This window comes from Artemia sp. Qi Xiang Cuo, chromosome 20, assembly GCF_049724085.1.
Source record: "Artemia sp. Qi Xiang Cuo chromosome 20, ASM4972408v1, whole genome shotgun sequence".
NCBI classification, from domain to species: Eukaryota; Metazoa; Arthropoda; class Branchiopoda; order Anostraca; family Artemiidae; genus Artemia; species Artemia sp. Qi Xiang Cuo.
In genome coordinates this window covers 962,858-983,648 of record NC_142813.1, presented here as the reverse complement: position 1 = coordinate 983,648, position 20,791 = coordinate 962,858, and the positions used below count along the sequence as shown (strand labels likewise).

At 35.7% G+C, this 20,791-nt stretch overlaps 1 protein-coding gene across 2 annotated transcripts in view; it reads left to right on the top strand.

Annotated features, from left to right (window-relative positions):
* The window catches only part of LOC148939747 (uncharacterized), a 241,434-nt gene that overhangs the window by 163,269 nt on the left and 57,374 nt on the right, over positions 1–20,791 (top strand). For both annotated transcript variants that reach the window (XM_089106283.1, XM_089106282.1), the window contains exons 13-14: positions 2,411–2,770; positions 7,707–7,856. In XM_089106283.1, the coding sequence (XP_088962409.1) occupies positions 2,411–2,770; positions 7,707–7,856 (510 nt within the window). The remainder of the gene's footprint in view (positions 1–2,410; positions 2,771–7,706; positions 7,857–20,791) is intronic.

The window sequence follows — 20,791 nt, the reverse complement described above, 5'->3', positions numbered from 1 at the left end:
AGGCAACAAAAATTACACCGTCTACAGTCCTACATGACACCGAATCAACATTGAATAATATTTATTTAAATCAAAATAAGGAAAATACTAGAAAATACGAAAAATTAGCCATATAGAGAAATTAGCAGAAAATTGGATGTATTATATCTAGATGTAGGTATACAATGATCTTTATTATCTATAGTTGGTGGGCTCTCTTTTATCAGTTTCGTTCATACATTTATTTTGCATTTCTTTCAACTTGCCTCTGGTAAGTTGACCGAAAATTTTGGTAAGTCTCTCCTGCGAGAGGGCAAGGGTTCGAATCCTAGTGTATCCAATTATTTGGTTTGGGACAAGGGTCAGTGGTGTGACTCTGTAAGCTCAGCCAGAAGAGTCGACCCACCTCTAAATGGGTACCTGGAGAAATCTGGGGAAGGTAAACAGGAAGGTTGTGCGAAAGCACAGGATGGTTGTCCCCCAACCCCCCATTGCACTTCCGTTAGGGATTGTAAAGTCCAGTGCCATATTCTTTACCCTTTTCTTTTACTTCTGGTCATTCATGGATGGTTTAAGGATTGATCCGAGGTCATTTAACGTCAACAGTTAAAAATTAATAAATGAAGTTTGAGTGAGAAGTTTAAGAAAATTTAAATTTACAGAAAGTAGGAGGAGAGGTTGAGCGCGACAATGCCACACCTATTTTCGGTAGTGTATTTCCGTTTTATGCTTCAAATATTTATTTATATTCAAGAAACCGAGAGTAAGGCTTATTTGACAGCCAAATCAACTGCTGAATCGAATGGCTATCTCAAAATTTTGATCGTGTGTCAATGGGGAAAAATGGGCATGCCAGGGGGTTAAGTTGCCGTCCAATCTTTCGGTCACATAAAAAGGGCACTCATTTTTTTTTTATTTCCGTTTTATTGAGTCCTCTCCCGATTTCCTCCGACCATTGGTTCGATATGATCGCCCCTGCTAAAAAAAATTTAAATAAACACGTATCCATGATCTTTCTGTGGGCGATTTAGTTATCCTCAAAGACATAGTTATTGTATTTTTCGACCATACCGAACAAAATGGCTATCTCAAAATTTTAATCGGGTGACTTTGGGAAAAAAATGAGCGTGGGAGAGGGCCTAGTTGCGCTTCATATTTCTGGCTACTTAAAAAGGGCACTAGAACTTTTAATTTCCGTTCGAATGAGCCCTCCGGCGATATTCTAGGACCACCGGGTCGATACGATCACCCCTTGGGAAAAAGCAAAAAAAAACAAATAAACACACATCGGTCATCTTTCTTCTGGCAAAATATAAAAAATTGAAATCTCTACAGCAGGGTTTTTAGATATGCTGAATCTGTTGGTGTGATTTTCATTAAGATCGCTGGAATTTTGGGGGCATTTCCCCCTTTTTTGAAAATCAGGTAAATATTTTTAGGCTCACAGCCCTTGATGGATATTATTAAACTTAATGAATTTTACATGTTTGGTTCAGGATAAACCCAGTTCTTTTGTCGAATCAATTTTTATCAAAACTCCATTTTTTAGAGCTTTGCTATATTGGACCGATTCGCTCCTTACCAACAATTCGTTAGCACGAACTAACTAATTACCTTTGTATGTTATTACTACTGATAACAATTCACTGCAGCCCCAAGTTGCCCTCACACTCCTTCTGCCTTCGGATCCGTTCTAAGCTTCCCTTTTTCACTCCCTCCTTAGAAGTTCCAATTTCCTTTGAATCCTTCATTACGACCTCTTCTCACTTCAAACCCCGTGCCCTAACCATCTCAAACTTTTTTTTATTATAGCCCTAGAAAGCAGGATAGAACCACTTTTTTTCGTACAGCTTATTGTTTGAAATACGGTCAGTCAAATGGGCACCCAAAACTGTCCGTAGAAATTTACCCTGGAAAACATCAAACAAATCCTCCTCCGTCCTTCGAAGCGCCCACTTTTCAAAACCATACTTGATCGCTGTCATCACTGTTGTTTTCTAATATTCTAATCTTGGTTCGCAAACTTATCTTCCTATTTTTCCAAACTTTTTAAAACTGTAAATAAAATCACCCTGGGCTTTGGCTATTGTACTTTTAATATCTTTGTTTAAATTCAAATTTGCTCTTTGATAAAATTAAAACAAAAATTTATTTAAGAAAAAAAAAGAAAGAAGTTAAAAAATTGATCTTTACTTTTCTTTGAAAAACTGATACTTTCTTTTTCCCCAAAGAAAACTTGAATCATTGCGTATATTGGCTAATTAAGTATATTAATCATGTATTGACTTACTTAATTTTTACTATTAAAATTAACTCATTAATTATGAATTAAAAAATTAATTTGTGTGTAGATTCAATTAATTAAATTGTTATGAATTAATTTTTATTAATTAAAATGTATTAGTATATATTAACTAATTGTTTACTTTAGGCTGAAAAGGCCAAAGAAAGAGTTCAACCTAAAACTCCACTGGCTGCTAAAGAATTGGAAGTTACAATCATTCAAGGGAAAACTCCATATTCCTCCGTCATTACAGTTTATAACGAGAAACACGAAGTCCTGATGTCAAAAGAATTACCAGAAGCTCCAATAGAAATTAATGTTCCTAGCAAAATTATTGGTGAGATACTCAAATCTCTTCCACGGCTAATGCTAGAGCACTCGAGTGTTGAACTGAAAATCGTTAGAAAATATATGGATCAGACGAATATAAAGATGAAGACGATAGTATCAAAGGTGGTATTGCGTGCAAGCGCGACAGACACACCGCCTGTGAAGACAGAGTCACCTGTAAGTTATCTTTTTTGTATTGTCCTTTTTTCTAGTTTTTTCGGAGTTGTATTATTACTACTACTGCTACTACTACTAATAATTACTAACAGCACCAAGCCGCCTGAGGCCAACACAGCTACGCACGCTCCTCCTCCATCCCAATCTATTCAAAACCTCCCTCTTTAAAGTCTCCCAGGAATTTCTCGTTTCCCTTAAATCTTTCTTTATGGCATACTCCCACCCAAACGGCGGACGAGCTGCTTTCTGTTTAGCCATTGACGATTGGCCAAAAAGTACAATCTTCAGCAATCAGTCATTCTTCATCCACAGAACGTGCCCTAACCATATCAACCTTTCTTTCATTATAGCCCTAGAAAGCGGGACTGAATCACATTTTTTGTACAGCCTACTGTTTGAAATACGGTCAGTCAGCCGGAAACCCAGAACAATCCGTAGGCAATTTTTCTGGAAAATATCTAGCAAATCTTCATCAGCCTTTCGGAGCGCCCATGCTTTAGAACCATATTTGACAACTTCCATCACTGTAGCTTCCAATATTTTAATTTGGTTTGCAGACTTATCTCCCTATTCTTCCAAATTTTTTTCAACTTTGATTAAACACCCTGAGCCTTGGCTATTCTACTTTTAACGTATTACTGCTCCCACCGTCTTACTAGTAATACAGCAAAGGTGAGTGAAGCTGTCGACCTGATCAATTTTTTTGTTACCCAACGTCACCTTTTCATCGTCATTTATTCCTAGCCTTAGCGACTTGGTCTTCTTAACGTTAATTTTCAAAACCTATTCTAGCACCCTGAATTCGCAAAACCTCTATAAATTCATTCATTTTTCTAACAATTTCATCCAGAAAGCTTAAATCATCAGTATAATCTAAGTCCAGGAAAGTTTTTCCTTCTCCATTTGATTCCGTGTTCTCCCATTGCCTTTCCTGTGCTCCTTAAGACAAAGTGAATCAAAATGTTCCATATAAAGGGAATAGAACCCAATCATATCTAAATCCTGATTTAACACAAAACCAGCTGCTAACCTCATTTCCTACCTTAACCGCAGCAGTGTTATTCTCGTCCACAGTACTAATCACTGTAATGTATTTGTCTGTTATACCATACAAGGATAAAACCTTTACTAAAGCTCTTCTATCAACAGAATCGAACGCTTGCTCATAATCTATAAAACTGAGGACCAAAGGCGTTTAATAACTCAGGCACTTCTCAATTATTAACCTAAGAGTTAACATTTGATCGAAACCTCTTCTACCCTTTCTAAAACCGCACTGTTCTTCTATTATAACTTTGTCTATAGCATCTCTCAGTCTAAAAAGTATCATATCACTAAGTAATTTGCTATCTACAGAGACAATGCTATTGTCTCTGTAGATAGTCACACTCACTTTTATCACCTTTATTATACAGTGATTTAATGAAGGTTTTCCTAAAATCGTTAGGTACTTCCCCTTTTTCAAAAATCATATTCATAATCTTTAGTAGCTTATTTCTAACCTCAGAGCCACCAAATTTAAGAAACTCATTTACCACACTATCAGCACCTGGAGCCTTATTATTTTTTAATCCGTTTAGTACTGTTGCTAATTATTCCTCACAAAAAAATCTTCCCTCACATCCAAGGTATCACAAACTTTTTCATTTTCCTCAATATCCTTTCCTGCAACTCTATCTCAGTTTAGCAAATTCTCAAAATGTTCTGCCCGTCTCTCTTTAATTTTTTCCTTATCACTAATAACTAATTGGGACAAGTCCGGATTGACAACTCCCTCTCAGTTTATTAACATGCCAGTACAACATTTTACTATTGTGCCGTCTAGCTGCATCTTCCAGATCTTCGGAAATTTCACACCTCTACTTCACATTGTCCCGTTTTTATTGTAACGGTTATTGTATTTGAAATGATTTTGAAATAATCCTGTATACCTTAATCAAGAGCGTATTCACGATTTTTGTTCGAGATTTTTTTTTCGCGGTGGGGGGTTTACAAAAAAAAAATCTTAAAACGCATCAAAAATTTTTTTCTATGCATTTTTTGTTATGTTTTTATGAGTCAAACAAAATTTTAGGGCGGGAATAGAGTAGAGTAGAGTATTTTTATTTATAACACATTCATAAATAAATGTCACAAAACAGCGCACATGCCTGGTGGCATACTTTAGCGCTGAAAATATTGGCAACGAAAATACACAGCCATTTTCTAACTAAATTTTACAACAACGAAAAAGAAAACCCTAATGAACAAAATGCTTAGCATGTCATAAGATATTTCTTCACCGGTCTTAGAAAATGTCGCTTGTTGCTGCATTCTCGGACTGATGCTGGAATTGAGTTCCAGATTTTTGGCCCAGTATGACAGATGCTGAATCCTGCTCTCGATGTCGGGTGAATTTCGTACGAAAAGTCTGAACGATGCGTAGTAGGATAATTGTGAAATTGAGAATTAGTTGGAAAAATGCCGGAGAAATTTACAGGTTGCCGGAGAGAGGTACAGGCTGGAGGTTACTATATTGATAATCGTAAACAAAAACTAGAGATAGAAATTAAATGAAGTTGGTCCAAAGAAAAAATTTCCTGAAGTCCCATATAGGTGTCTTAACTGAAGATCTGCAATCAACATTAAAAAGAATCCTCATTGCTTTATTCTGAAGTATTTGGAGAGATTTGAAAACAGACGAAAAGGTAGATGCCCAAACCGAAATGCAATAGAAAAAGTATGGGTGGCCGAAAGAATAATAAATAGATTTTAGAATAGCTTTAGGAAAGAAATGACGAAGGTGAGTTAGCATGCCAATATTTCGGGAAGTTTTTAACGACAGTGTTTTTACATATTTATGAAACGGCTAATTTTCATCTAAAATAATCTCAAGATATTTGAACTGATCTACCCGTTTTAATTTAAGACCATTCAGGAAAAGAGAGAAGCTATCTGACACTACTGATCCAGTTCGCGAAAATAACATATATTGGCATTTTCTTTTCATTAAGAGCTAGTAAATTCCTTGAATACCAATCAGATACAGTTAGTAACATACTTTTGAGGTTATGAAAAAGAACTGATAGGTCCCGGTGAGAAGCAAAAATTACTGCATCATCAGCAAACATTATAATTTTACAAAGCGGCAAAACTTCTGGCAAATCATTTATAAAAAGAAGAAATAGAATAGGCCCAAGGACAGAGCCCTGAGGCACTCCGTAATTAATCGGAAAAGTTTTAGAACGGAGATCACGAGATGTATCAATACAATCTAGTCGTCTCCCAGAAAGGTAAGATGCAAAAAATTTAACAGCTTGTGTTGAAAACCTATAAGACTTGAGTTTACAAAGAAGCAACGAATGATTTACGGTGTCAAACGCCTTGGCGACATCAAGAAAAATCGCCAACGCGTTTTGATCATCATCTAGTAAATCATTAAATTAGTAAAAGCTCGTGAATCGCCAGTTCAGTTTACTTTCCTTTTATAAAACCATATTGAGACGTGTGTAAAATCTTACTATTAAATAAATATTTTTGTAATTGACAATTTGCAAGTTTTTCCAAAATTTTGCTGAAATTGAAAGTAGAGAAATGCCTCTATAATCTGAAAGGTCAGTTGGACTCCCAGCTTTAGATAATGCTATAACATTTGCTTTTTTTCAAAGCTCAGGAAAAATCCCATGCATAAGTGATAGATTAAAAATATGTGCCAACAAGGGTGAAATGCTTGACGCTATTTGCTTTACGGTTTGAGCCGAAAATCCATATTCGTCCTTAGAAAAACTCCGTTTAAGCTTCAGAATAACTTTTTCAATCTCATGAGGGTTAATCTCAGAAAAAGAAAACGAATTTTCTGCATGTTGCTCATTAACTGGAACAGAAGGGGAATTCAGTTGCAAGTCTATAGTCGATGCAAGTCTTGAACCAATATTACTGAAATGATCTCCAAAAGCATTTAAAATTTCATTGGACTCTGTAACATTTTCTCCATTTAAAACAAGGCAATTAATACTAGTACTTTTACGACTATGAAAAAGGGGCTTAAACCCGGTACCCTCCCCCTGGACACGGCCTTGATCCTAATAAAAATAAATTCTATAAAATAATATTCAGGCAAAATGATTTCCGATCTTTATTTTATGCCCCCCGTCGATTCCTGGCGTGGCTGGTTATTTGGTTTGGGACGGGGGTCAGTGACATGACTCTGTAACCTAAGCCAAAGTCGACCCATCTCTAAATGGGTCCCTGGAGAAATCTGGGAAAGGTAAGCAGGAAGGCTGTACTAAAGCATAGGATGGCTGCCCCCCCCCCCCATTGTACTTCCTGGCTGAAGGGTCTTGAAACGGAGATAGGCACCGCCAGTTTGGACTTTATGGGTCTAGTGCCGTCTCTTTTACCTTTTATTGCCTCATGATCAATTTCTTTTGTGTGACTTTGTCTATCACCTCTTGTAACCCCTTTGTTTGAAAGCTTTTCACATTCTGATTCAATATTATAGAATAAATACATACATTTGTAAGTTAATAAATAGTAAATATAATTAATTAAAATAATATAGTTATATTTTATTTTTTATTATTATTAAATTAATTAAATAACATAAGAAACGTACAAACTAATATTATAAATATCCGGATCAGAGTAATAGAAAGATGAAGATGACAATATCAAAGTTGGTGTTTTGGGCAAGTACGACAGACAAACCACTTTTGAAGTCATGTCTATCTGTAGATTTTCGTTTTTTTTGTATTTCCCTGTTTTTTTTTTGTTTTTTTTTTTGTTTTTATTAATAAATCTTTTTTGTATTGTCCCGTTTATACAACTACTATTATATTTGCAATCATTTTGAAATAATCGCGTACACTTTTTATTTTTTAATTTTTTCGCGTTCAGATTTAATAGTATAAAAAAAGCTGGCTTTTTTCGGTTTTCGTTTTATATTTTATATTTGCAGTATTATACCCCAAAAGTTTTGAAGATTTCAGAAGTACAAAGGACCGTGAGACCCGTTGATGGATGGAATTCTCAAAACCCAAAGAAATCCTGTGTCAGTGCCTTTGAAACGCCGAGAAACGTCAGAACATATAGATATAACCCCTATCCGGTACGTATTATTTTGTAAACATTTTAAATTTCAATTTGTTTAGTTAGTTCATCGTTTCTTGACTACAAAGATCCTTGCATCGTCTCTGTGACAGCAGCGATCGAACCCTAGATTACCATAGTCCGCCACAGAACACATAACCCTAGATTACACTACTGGTTCATCGATTTTGAAAAAAACCTTTAGTTCATCGTTTCTTGACTACAAAGATCCTTGCACCCTCTCTGTGACAGCAGGGATTGAACCCTAGATTACCATAGTCCGCCACAGAACACATAGATAATTTCTTAAACCACATTGGCCTGACATCACATAAAGAAAGAAAAACGAGCAAAAACTGGTGTTTTATAGGCCAAATGAAGATACTGAAAAAACAAAGTGAATTTTTCGAGAGTCAAAATGCTTCTCTTCTTCAGCGCGAAACGAAACGATGTATCACGACAAGCTAAAAAATTAAAAGACCTAAAACCAACTACCTAACACAATAAAAGCGAGTCATTCGCCAATATCCACGATTTGCACAAAATCAAAAAAAACATGAACTGCCGTCGACGGATACTAGCGAACAACTGACAAAGAGAAGGAAACCAATTCATTCCCTCGGAAAAACAAACAGAACCAGGAATTAGATCAGTTGGAGAATTATTTAGTTTGATTTAGTGTTTCACTTAATGCATGTCTGGCATACATCCTTTGAAAACTCAACAGTTGTTTCCGTGTTTAATTCGATGATTGAGAAAGTGGCTCAACGTTTGTTTCAGGGATTAGTAAAGTATCGGCTTCTCTTTTGCGAAAACCAAAATATGACTCGTTTATTCTTAAACCAACGGAATCTCTGTTTAAAGCTAGATCTAAATGTTGGTATTCATAAATTTCAACAGGTTCTCTGTAGTGCTGGACAATACCTTTGTCATGCGAAATAAGACTAGCTTGATTAAACAAAATTGTATGGTCTGGTTTTTCAAAAATGTGCTCTGCAAGGGCAGAGTCAAAATTTTCTGTTTTTTTCCGCTTTTTAAGTGTATTATTAATTGAACTAGAGTGCTGAGTTAATCTATCAGTTAGTTGCTGATTAGTTCTTCCAATATACCAAAGACCACACGAACCCTATCCCGATAGGTGAAAACTCCGGTGTCTACAGAATTCCTTGTTCGTGTGGTCTTCGGTATATGGGAAGAACTAATCAGCGACTAACTGATAGATTAACTCAGCACTCTAGTTCAATTAATAATACACTTAAAAAGTGAAAAACAACAGAAACTTTGGATTCTGCCCTTACAGAGCACATTTTTGAAAAACAAGACCATGCTATTTGTCTTAATCAAGCTAGCCTAATTTTGCATGAAAAGATTATTGTCCAGCCTTACAGAGACTCTGTTTAAATTTATTAATAACAACCTTTAGTTTTAACTTTGAACAGATATTCTGGTGATTTAAGAATAAACGACTCATATTTCGGTTTTCTCAAAAGAGAGGCCGATACTTTAGTAATCCCTGAAATAAACCTTGAACCACTTTCTCAGTCATCTAATCAAACACGTGAACAACCCCTTAGGTCTCAAAGGGTGTCTGCAAGAAATGCATTAATTAAAATCCGAAATCATATTACATAGTTCTCCAACTTATCTAATTGCTGGTTCTTTTTTTTTTTCTGAGGGAATGAATTGGTTTCCTTCACTTTGTCAGTTGTCCTCTAAAATCTGTCAACGGCAGTAGATGTTTTTTTGGATTTCGTGCAAAGTAGTGGATATTGTCAAATGACTCGATTTTATTGTTGTTAGGGAGTTGGTTTTAGGTCTTTTAATTTTTTAGATTTTCGTGATACATCATTTTGTTTCGCGCTGAAGAAGAGAGGCGTTTGTCCTCTCGAAATATTCGCTTTGTTTTTACAGAACACATAACCCTAGATTACACTACTGGTTCATCGATTTTGAAAAAAAAACCCTTTAGTTCATCGTTTCTTGACTACAAAGATCCTTGCATCGTCTCTGTGACAGCAGCGATCAAACCCTAGATTACCACAGTCCGCCACAGAACACATAACCCTAGATTACACTACTGGTTCATCGATTTTGAAAAAAAAACCTTTAGTTCATCGTTTCTTGACTACAAAGATCCTTGCACCCTCTCTGTGACAGCAGGGATTGAACCCTAGATTACCATAGTCCGCCACAGAACACATAACCCTAGATTACACTACTGGTTCATCGATTTTTAAAAAAAACCTTTAGTTCATCGTTTCTTGACTACAAAGATCCTTGCACCCTCTCTGTGACAGCAGGGATTGAACCCTAGATTACCATAGTCCGCCACAGAACACATAACCCTAGATTACACTACTGGTTCATCGATTTTGAAAAAAAAAACCTTTAGTTCATCGTTTCTTGACTACAAAGATCCTTGCATCCTCTCTGTGACAGCAGGGATTGAACCCTAGATTACCATAGTCCGCCACAGAACACATAATCCTAGATTACACTACTGGTTCATCGATTTTGAAAAAAAACCTTTAGTTCATCGTTTCTTGACTACAAAGATCCTTGCACCCTCTCTGTGACAGCAGGGATTGAACCCTAGATTACCAAAGTCCGCCACAGAACACATAACCCTAGATTACACTACTGGTTCATCGATTTTGAAAAAAAACCTTTAGTTCATCGTTTCTTGACTACAAAGATCCATGCACCCTCTCTGTGACAGTAGGGATTGAACCCTAGATTACTACAGTCCGCCACAGAATACATAACCCTAGATTACACTACTGGTCCACAACAGAACATCCTAGTTAGATTTACTACTGTACGGTGGTCAATCAATGCTCCACCGACAGCAAAGATTATGGGAGACAGACGATACACAAGATCGTTTTCAATAAAATAATAACAAGAACGCCATCTTAAATTACCCTGAAAATTCTTTGGAATTATTCATTTTTCCAATTCTTTGGAATTGGAAGCTAATTTTCCAATTATAAATAAGAAATACTTTTCCTTTTTTTTGTTTATTTTATTTTTGTCTTCCATATATAAAATATAAAAAATATTCTATTACAATGTATAAAAAACATAAACAAATATAAAAAATAGAAACAAATAAAAAAATATAAGATATAAAAAATACTTAATCATAAATATAAAAAATATTTGTCCTTTTTTTGTTCATTATATTTTTTTTATTTTTCACTATAAATATAGATTTACATGTGATCTAAGACTGATTACTTATTTTGCCAAAAGATAACAAGAATTTTTTTTAAATTCAGTTATAACTCCCCTTTCGCTTCTACTAAGCTCAGTTTTAGCCTATTTTAAATCTATTCGAGTTCATAGATTGTCCTTCTCGGTCAACCGCCATCAACCTTTCGAACAACCGGGTGGGAGAAGGTCGTAAGGAAGGATTCAAGGGAAATCCGAACTTCTTGGGAGCGTGTAAAGAGGTTTGGGACGGAGGTTGCTTAGCTATGTTTGTCTCAGGCGGCTTGGTGCTGCAATTAGTAGTTAATAGTAGTAGTAGTAGTAGTAGTAGTAGTAGTGGTATTCTAGTTCATCTGAGTGGCAATGCACTCTCAATGGCGCAGTTTATTTTGAATTCCAATCACGTCCACGTTCTAGTATCAAATTTTCACTTATATTGGGTTTCCTGTTTTCTTTGGGTATCTATTCTACTGGTAATTCAGCCAGGATTATAGATTTTTTGCGGGAATAGGTGTCAAATAATGTAGAAACGCCATTGAAGTACGTGAGCTGCCATATGGCCACCACGCATCTAACAGGGTGAAGTCAATTCATTATAGATACCCAGACCTAAGCAACCGGTTTAATTCCTGTCAACTGCTTCGAACCCCTTTGGAAACCTCGGTGGCATGGTAGAAAAAGAGCAAGGAACCAGTGGCGTAAAAAATACACCACTTAGAAAAACACCCTTTCTCGTTATCTTCATTAGAAAATGCCTTTTTTTCGAATTTTCGTTGTAAAAAATAATTAAAAGAAAACAAAAAAAAATTCCGCTCAAGAATCTGAAAAATACATTTTGCCCCCCCCCCCCTATATTTCCGTAAATAATTACTTAGACCACATATAAAACAAGGTTAAGTATTTTGAATAAGGCAGTGGAAAATAACAGAAGCCTCTTTTTTTCATCAATAACAATAAAGTTCCGAATATTTTGGTTTCATGTCCGGAAGATTTTATCAACGGGAACAAAAACAGAACCATACCACAATATAAGACGAAAAAATTTAAGAAAAGCAAAAACATTAGCTCATTATTATGAAAAAAAACTTGCACTCTAGGCTATATCTTTTCTTTAGTTTAGTTTTTTTTTTATTTCCGTTGATAAAGGCTTCGAGATGTGAAGCCAAAACATTCGGAATTTTTTTATTGTTAGTGAAAAAAAGAAAGTTCTTTTTTGAATTGACTCCAGTGCAAAGACCTCGTGGAAACACATGCTCTCCATCGACATATGACAAATGTATGTTGCTCATTTATAAATGATAAATGATCTTCAATACACGGTATGTACATTATTCATAATATATGTGTTTATATTTGGCTTCATTAATTTAAGAAGTATTCGGTACCTGTCAAACAAGAAAAACTAAAATTCTGACAAACCCTAGAAATTTATTTCCATACATCTTTTACTACTACTACTACTACTAACAACTCACCGCAACACCAAGCCGCCTGAGGCCAACACAGCTACGCACGCTCCTCCTCCACGCCAATCTATTCAAAGCCTCCCTTTTACACCAGTCCACAAAAATAAAAGCTACATAACGCTTGTAGGGTGAGGCTAGTTGATCTTTCTATACAGCCTCTTACAACCCTCTTACATTGGAATGGGCTCAGTTTATTCGTCCTAGTAGTACTAATGGAAATCCTTCAATGATTTAGGTTTATATAGGGTACAGTATGTCTAATAAATTTGATATAGAGTTGTTTTTGGGTGTGCGGGGGGACTGGGGGTGGGGAGGGAGGCTGCATGGTTGGGAGGCTGTCTGTTGTAAAAAAACCCTCTTACATTGGAATGGGCTCAGTTTGTCCGTCCTAGTAGTACTAAATGGAAATCCTTCAATGATTTTGGTTTATATAGGGTACAGTATGTCTAATAAATTTGATGGTGAGTTGTTTTTCGGTGTGCGTGGGGACTGGGGGGCTGGGAGGGAGGCTGTCTGGTAAAAGCGTACATTTTAGGTGAACAGGGCTTTATTACAACAATTAATAATATTAACAAGGGTGAAATCTCTATTTCTTTTATATTTTTTTGTTAAAGCAGCCTTTAGGTGGTTGGACAACTAGGATTAGATACCCTATTAGTCCATTCACGGTTTACCCGGGTAGTGGTATTAAAACCTAAAGAATTTGGTGGTTTCTAAACTTACTAGAGCAACTTACCTCATAAACAGCAATCTACGAGTAGATCGACTCGGGCTACTGAAACAGCTTATATACTGTCGTTTAGGGGACCGAATAAATAGCTCTTCTTAATTTCATAGGCTAAGAAATAAAATCAAGGTGTTGCTTATGCCCGGGGGAATGTGGGTTACACTGGGAACCTACACGGAACTCTTATGTCACCACAGGCAGCGCAATCGCGCTGCCTAAGTAAAGAACGATGTTGGCACAATGTATTATATTTTTTTTTTCATACCAGGACACTTCGTATCGAAGTATTCTACGTAGAAACTTCGAAAAGGTTTTATAGAGCGTTGTAATAGAAACTTCGAAGGGCTATTGCCCTTTTTAATAGTGAAAAGGGATTGAAGGAAAACTAACACCCCTCCCACGCCCACCAATTCTCCCAAAACATCCAATAAAAATTTTTAGATAGCCATTTTGTTCAACGTAGTTGAAAAGTCCGGAAATTATGTCTTTAAGGATTACACTCCCCCCAAATCCCTCAGCGCAAGGGTTGTAAATTATGCCATGGGGGTATATAAGGTTTTACAGAAAGCGTTGTAGTAGAAACTTCAAAAAGGGCTCATTCGATTGAAAATTGAAAGCGCTAGTGCCCTATTTATTAGTCTAAAGTGATTTGAGGGCAACTAACGCCTCTCTCTACCTTACCATTTCCCCAAACACATCCAATCAAAATTTTGAGATAGACATTTTGTTCAACCTAGTTGAAAGTTCTGGAACTATTTTTCTCCATGAGCACACTGCCTTTTCTATGACGAAATAAATAAGAGTTCCAAATAAGGTTGGTCCTTTTATTAGACAGTGAAACAAAAATATAAAACAAAGACTAAATATTTCGATGACACAGTCGGTCATCATCATCAGTAGAGTTACTGTAATGTAGAGTTATGTAGTAGAGTTATGTCAGTAGATTTATGTAACTCTACTGATGATGATGACCGACTGTGTCATTGAAATATTTAGAGTCTTTGTTTTATATTTTCGTTTCACTGTCTAATAAAAGGACCTATCCCTATTTGGAACTCCTATTGATTTCGTCAAAGTTCTGGAAATTCGGTCTTTGCCAGCATTGTCATAGAAACTTCAAAACGGACTCATTCAGTTGGGAATTGAAAGGGCTAGTGCCCTTACTAATAGTCAAAAGCGATCGGAGGTCAAATGCCCCCCCCCCTCCATACCCATCATTTCCCCAAACACTTCCGACCAAAATTTTGATATAGCAATTTTGTTGAACGTAGTTGAAGGGTCCGGAAATTATGTTTTTGAATATGAAAACCCCCAACAGCCCTCAGGGCTAAGGTTGTAAATTATGCCCTGGGGGCATATAATGTCATATAGAAAGTTTTGTCGTAAAAACTTCAAAAAGGGCTCTTTCGATTGGAAATTGAGACGGCTATTACCCTTTTTAATAGTCGAAAGTAATCAGAGGGAGAATCGGCCACCCCCCTAAACGCCAATCATTTCCCCAAACATTTCCGATGAACATTTTAGTATGGCCATTTTGTTCAACGTAGTTGAAAGGTCTGGAAATTATCTCTTTTAGGATGACAACCCTTCCCCCATAGCCCTCATGAGAAGGGTCGTAAGTTATGCTCTTGGGCATATAACGTTTTTGTAGAAAGTTTTGTCGTAGAAGCTTCAAAAAGGGCTCATTTGATTGGAAATTGGGAGGACTAGTGCCTTTTTTATTAGTCAAAAGTGATCAGAGAGTAAATGTCTCCCTCGTCACCTATCATTTCCCCAAACACTTCCGATCACAATTTTGATATAGCCATTTTGTTAAGCCTATCAGAAGGGTCTGGAAATTATGTCTTTGAGGATAATAAATCCCCCAGCCCTCAGGGCAAGGGTTGTAAGCTGTGCCCTGGGGACATATAGGTTTTTTTTTTTATAGAAAAAGTGCTCATATAAACTTCAAAGGGAGCTCATTGAACTGGTAATCAGACGCTCTACTGCTCTTTTAAAGAGTCAAAGTGATCAGAGGGCTGCTACCCTCTCCCCCCTATACACACGTCATACGTCACATTGCGTCTAATAAAAATTTTGAGATTTCTTTTCTATTCAAAATAGTCTAAATATCATATAACAAAGCTTTTGGGGTTGAAACAAATCCCAGAGATTAGGGGTAAGGGTTGTAATTTATGCCCAGGGGGTATTCAAGGTTTTTATAGAAGGGATGGTTGTTTAACTTCAGAAGAGGCTCAGTCTTTCTCAATGAAAAAGATTATGTCAATATAAAACGAACAGAAATTAATCATAAAAACTTTTTGCACAAAATATGTTAAAAAAAAAAAAATTAAAGAACTCCATTAAACCAAAAATGAACAAAAATAGAATCAAATAATCTACCAAGCATAAAACTACCGCAAATCAGTATCAATATATAAATGAAACCCAAAACAAACAGAAATTAAAATACGTCAAACTCAAAAGGAGCATAAATTAATCTGAGTATTCTAAACCCTATGCTTTCTAAAAGCCAGAATATAATTTGTACTTTACTGAAAAAAAATATTTTAAATGTTTTCACTTATAACTTTAAGCAAACAAAAATTAATTAAGATTTTTAGGAATAAATATCAAAGAATAATTTATGGAATAAATAAATATCATATGTATATTAAACTGACAATACACATTTTTTTCAGTAAATTCATTTGAATTTTTTTTTACCTCATAAACGACAATCTACAAGTAAATCAACCCGGGCTCCTGAAACAGCTTATATACCGTCGTTTAGGGGACTGAATAAATAGATCCTCTTATTTTCATAGGCTAGGAAATAAAATCAAGGTGTTGCTTATGCCCGGGGGAAGGGGGCTTACAATGGGAACCCACACGGAACTCTTATGTTACCGTAGGAAAGAAGGTAGATTTAGAAGTAATGGTTCGTTGTTTATCCTCCAATCGTACTGACCGCAAATCCTTGCAATCAAGGATGGAAGAAGCTGTTGAGCGGGGTGGAAGGGCCATGGGAGGGACCACGGGAGGGATACCATAGAAGGGATGGAGGGACCACGCTTTACTTTATGCTTACTCTGTAAAAAATCAGGTCTTAGCTCGTTTTTAAGGAGAGTCATTACCCATTATTTTGCGGTATGCACCACAGCAGAGAAGTTGTCACCCCCTCGAATTTTCATAACGTTGTATTTCATGGGTGAAATTGTGTGCATTAACAGTATGTATGTAGATTGCTGAATATACATATATTATTTATTTTTATATTCATATACCTTGTGCCATTTATATACGTATTTAGAATGTATAGGCCTATTTATTATTTAGAATGATTTATATAGACAGCATTAATTTCAATATACTATAAATTAATACGTCTAGGTTCAGGACACAGGCTGAGGGAACAAACGTGTAGGGTTAGACAGAATTCAGGCATTTCTTGCATGGTAGGTGCCGAAATTTCTTCAGTTGATTAAGTTTGAATTTAGGATATGATTGAGCTAGGATTTTGGTCGAGGTTTAGCAATCCCACACTCTGTGCAGTTGAAAATATGAATGTAGCCTAATACTCTGTCTTATCAGAAAGCTACCGTCTCATCACAGGAGTTTAGATCCAAGTCTAAACATATTCTCTAAATGAAGGGTGTTTTTTTTGGGAATTCAGGTGTTCTGGCTCCATAAAAAGGCCCAATTTTAGTACTACTACTACTAACAACCCGCCGCAGTACCAAGCCGCCTGAGGCCAACACAGCTACACATGCTCCTCCTCCATCCTAATTTATTCAAAACCTCCCTCTTCACACCTCCCAGGAAGTTCCTGTTTCCCTTAAATCTTTCTTTATGACATCCTCCGAACCCAATCGTGGACGACCTGCTTTTCGTTTAGCCCTAGACGGTTGGCCGAAAAGGACAATCTTTGGCAATATGTCACCCTTCAACCGCAGAACGTGCCCTTTCTATCTCTACCTTTCTCTTGGTTTATAGTGAAAGTAAAAAAAAAAAATATCTGTCAAAATCCTGGAGGGGGGTGGTGCAATTTTTGTTACCTATGCATACCTGGTACACACGCGATATATTGTGCTAAAGGAAACTGGTCAAACAGGTATCTGTCAATAGAGAATTGGATTGCAAACTGTGGTTGGTCATTGCGTTTTCAATATTTAAACTATTGGTTTTTCGGGTTTAGGGGGGAAAAAGTACCTAGTTTAGGTTAGGTTACGTATTTAATATATTCTATGCTTTGCCCTCCACCCCCAATGTGCAAATATATAGCCCAAATTTGTTTCTAAACTATTATATTTTCATCGTATTTTGTTTTATTTCATTAGCATTAACCAAACTTGGACTTCTCGCGTGGGTACCAGCTAATGCGTAAGTACCCATTTTTTTTTTACTTATTCAATGTAAGACCAAAATACGGTTATTTTTAAAATCATGGGCTGGGGACAATGTAGGGGGGGGGGCAATTATAGATCCTCCTTTCAAAAGTTTTAATATAGCTGTCAGTTTTTATTTAAAATATGTTCGAAAATATATTTGTTGGATTTGTCAGAATTTTGGCATATCTTGTTCAACAGGTGCCGAAACTTTTTGAATTGACGGTGTTAGGAATGTTGTAATAGATGAGTAGAAACTTAACTATTCAGTTTTCTAGAAAATGTTGATGCTAAAATCTAAATCAATTGTGTTTGACAGGATTTTGGCATCCTTTATCCCAACAGGTGCTGAATCACATGATTTTGTTGCTAATATATGCGTAGTATTGAAATTTTTTACGCAAAACAGGCTTATAACGGGTTAAAATAAACCATATTTAATAGCTAATTTTAAACCATATTTATTAAAGAATTTAATATATATATATATATATATATATATATATATATATATATATATATATATATATATATATATATATATATATATATATATATATATATATATATATATATATATATATATATATATATATATATATATATATATATATATATATATATATATATATATATATATATATATATATATATATATATATATATATATATATATATATATATATATATATATATATATATTTATGAATTTATTATATTAAAAATAATGTAATACTCCTGTGAATCGTGTTTGATGCCTCAAATGAATTCAAAATCAGTTAAATGAATTTAAAAATAATTCTCTGCATTCATCGTTTTGTACCGACTGCACGCATATTTAGGATCTAATACACCACGTATTTTCTGCAGAAACGTATTTTCGTCCTATTTTCTATAATTTTGTTGCAAAAAATTGGTGTTTACGGTGAAGTCCTATTAAGAGCTTCAAATAAACACGCTTCCGTGATCTTTCTTTTGAAAAAAATACTAAATTCCACATTTTTGTTGATAGGGGCTTCAAATCTCTCCAGTAGGGTTGCGGCCTTATTGCTTCTGAAACTGTGAAGCGGATTATATAGCTTTTTGATTATTCCAATTCGATTAGCTGTCTCATAAAATTTAACAATGAATAATTTCGTAGAACCCCGCTGCCTTTTCATTTATAAATAAAACGGAGTAACAAAAAAAAAATAACGAAATAAAAAAAAACGAAGTAAGAAAATAAAAAAAAATAGAAAAACGGGTATAATATTTCAAAAACGACAGTGGAAGATAACAAAAAGTTTCTTTCACTAATAGCAATAAGAATCTGAAAATTTCGACTTCACGTCCAGGAGCTTTTATCAACAACAAAAAACGATAGAAAACTCACTTCTTAATAATTTCCAATATAATACTGTTTATCATTTTTAAGATTTTAGTTTTTATCGTTTTTTTTTACTCCCTTTATTTATATAGTTTGCTTAATTTAGCTTAGGTTTTTTCCCGTTGATAGTTTCTGGTCATGAAGCCGAAATATCTGGACTTTTATTATTATAAGTGAAATTTGTTTTTATTATTCCCGTTTTTCTATATTTTCATTTCGTTTTATTTGTATGAAATTTCACCCCAAAAATTTGGCCCTTCTTGGGCCAATATTTTTTTTTATGCCTCAGAAAGGCAGAAAAAGGCACTTGGGTGTAACGCGGTCTGTTTTGGTACTTGAAAAGGGCACTAGAACTTCCAATTTCTATTCTAATCAGCTGTCCTACCGTTCCGTTGCTTTCTGTTCTAGCAACATTCTTGAGTTACGGGCTCGATACGATCATCCCTGAATAAAGAGGGGAAAAAGACAAACAAACACATATGTGCATCCATCCTTAAGAAATCCTTGAAAGAGTTTGGATTTTATGGGTAGGGGGGTTGAAAACTCTTCATAAGAAGTTATCTGATAACTGAATTTGATGTCAAGATCGCAAAGCCTTTTTGGGGTATTATTTTTCTTTTAAATTAGACAAATTTTCTCAGGCTATTAGCTTTTCTCGGATAATTTTAAACCTGATGAATTTTATATATTTGGAATTACCATAAAAATTCAATGTTCTGATGCATTATCGAAATTTTTTTGTTTTTAGTTTTGGCTGCTAATAGCACGACTCACTCTTTACCAATCGTTCGTTACCAAGAAATTTTGATTTAAAAAAAGAATATTTTTAACTATTAAATTTCACTTTAATGTAATAATGACGGTTATTGAGAACCAGAATGGCCCATCTGCCCCCTCTGCACTCCCCCCTTTATGGTCCAGTTCAACCTTTGCATCGATTTGAAAAAAAAATGTAATTTCCTTCTGAAAACCACCCTTTCCCCAAAGCCATACCCAGACGGGGGGTTAGGGGGATTTGAACCCTCCCGAAACGTTTTTTTTTTTCCCCGTAAAAACTCAACAAAAATGGATATAAACAAATTTTGTATGTGGTTTTTGAGGTTTGTCGTGAACCCCCCCCCCCCGAAAAAAAATCTTTGAGTAAAACCCCCTCCGAAAAAAAAATACTGGGTACGACCTTGCCTTTCCCCCTTCCAGTGTTATAAGCCTAGTGAAAAATAATAGATCTTCAGCTGAAGGGAGGACAGAATTTCTCCCTCCCTTTTATCTATTTTTATCAGAAACTACTACTACTAACTACTACTAACAACTCATCGCAGCACTAAGCCGCCTGAGGCCAACACAGCTACGCACGCTCCTCCTCCATCCCAATCTATTCAAAGCCTCCCTTTTTACACCCGCCCACGAAGTTCCCATTTCCTTTAAATCTTCCTTTATGACGTCCTCCCACCCCAGACGAGGACGACCTGCTTTCCGTTTAGCCCTAGACGGTTGGTCAAATTGAACAATCTTCGGCAATCTATCATCCTTCATCCGCACAACGTGCCCTAGCCACTTCAACCTTTCTTTCATTATAGCCCTAGAGAGCGGTATTGAACCACATTTCTCGTATAGCCTATTGTTTGGAATACAGTCAGTCAGCCGGGTGATAAGCTCACTGGAAATAAAAGATACGGGCGTAAAATTAAGTTTTATGAGACCTATGACAGGCACACGCCTCAAACTGGATCAGTAATCAATTCCGTTGGTTGTTCCACCTATTTCTTCTGTTTATTCCAGAAATGTCTTCTCCTTTTTTATTTTTATTTTTCTATT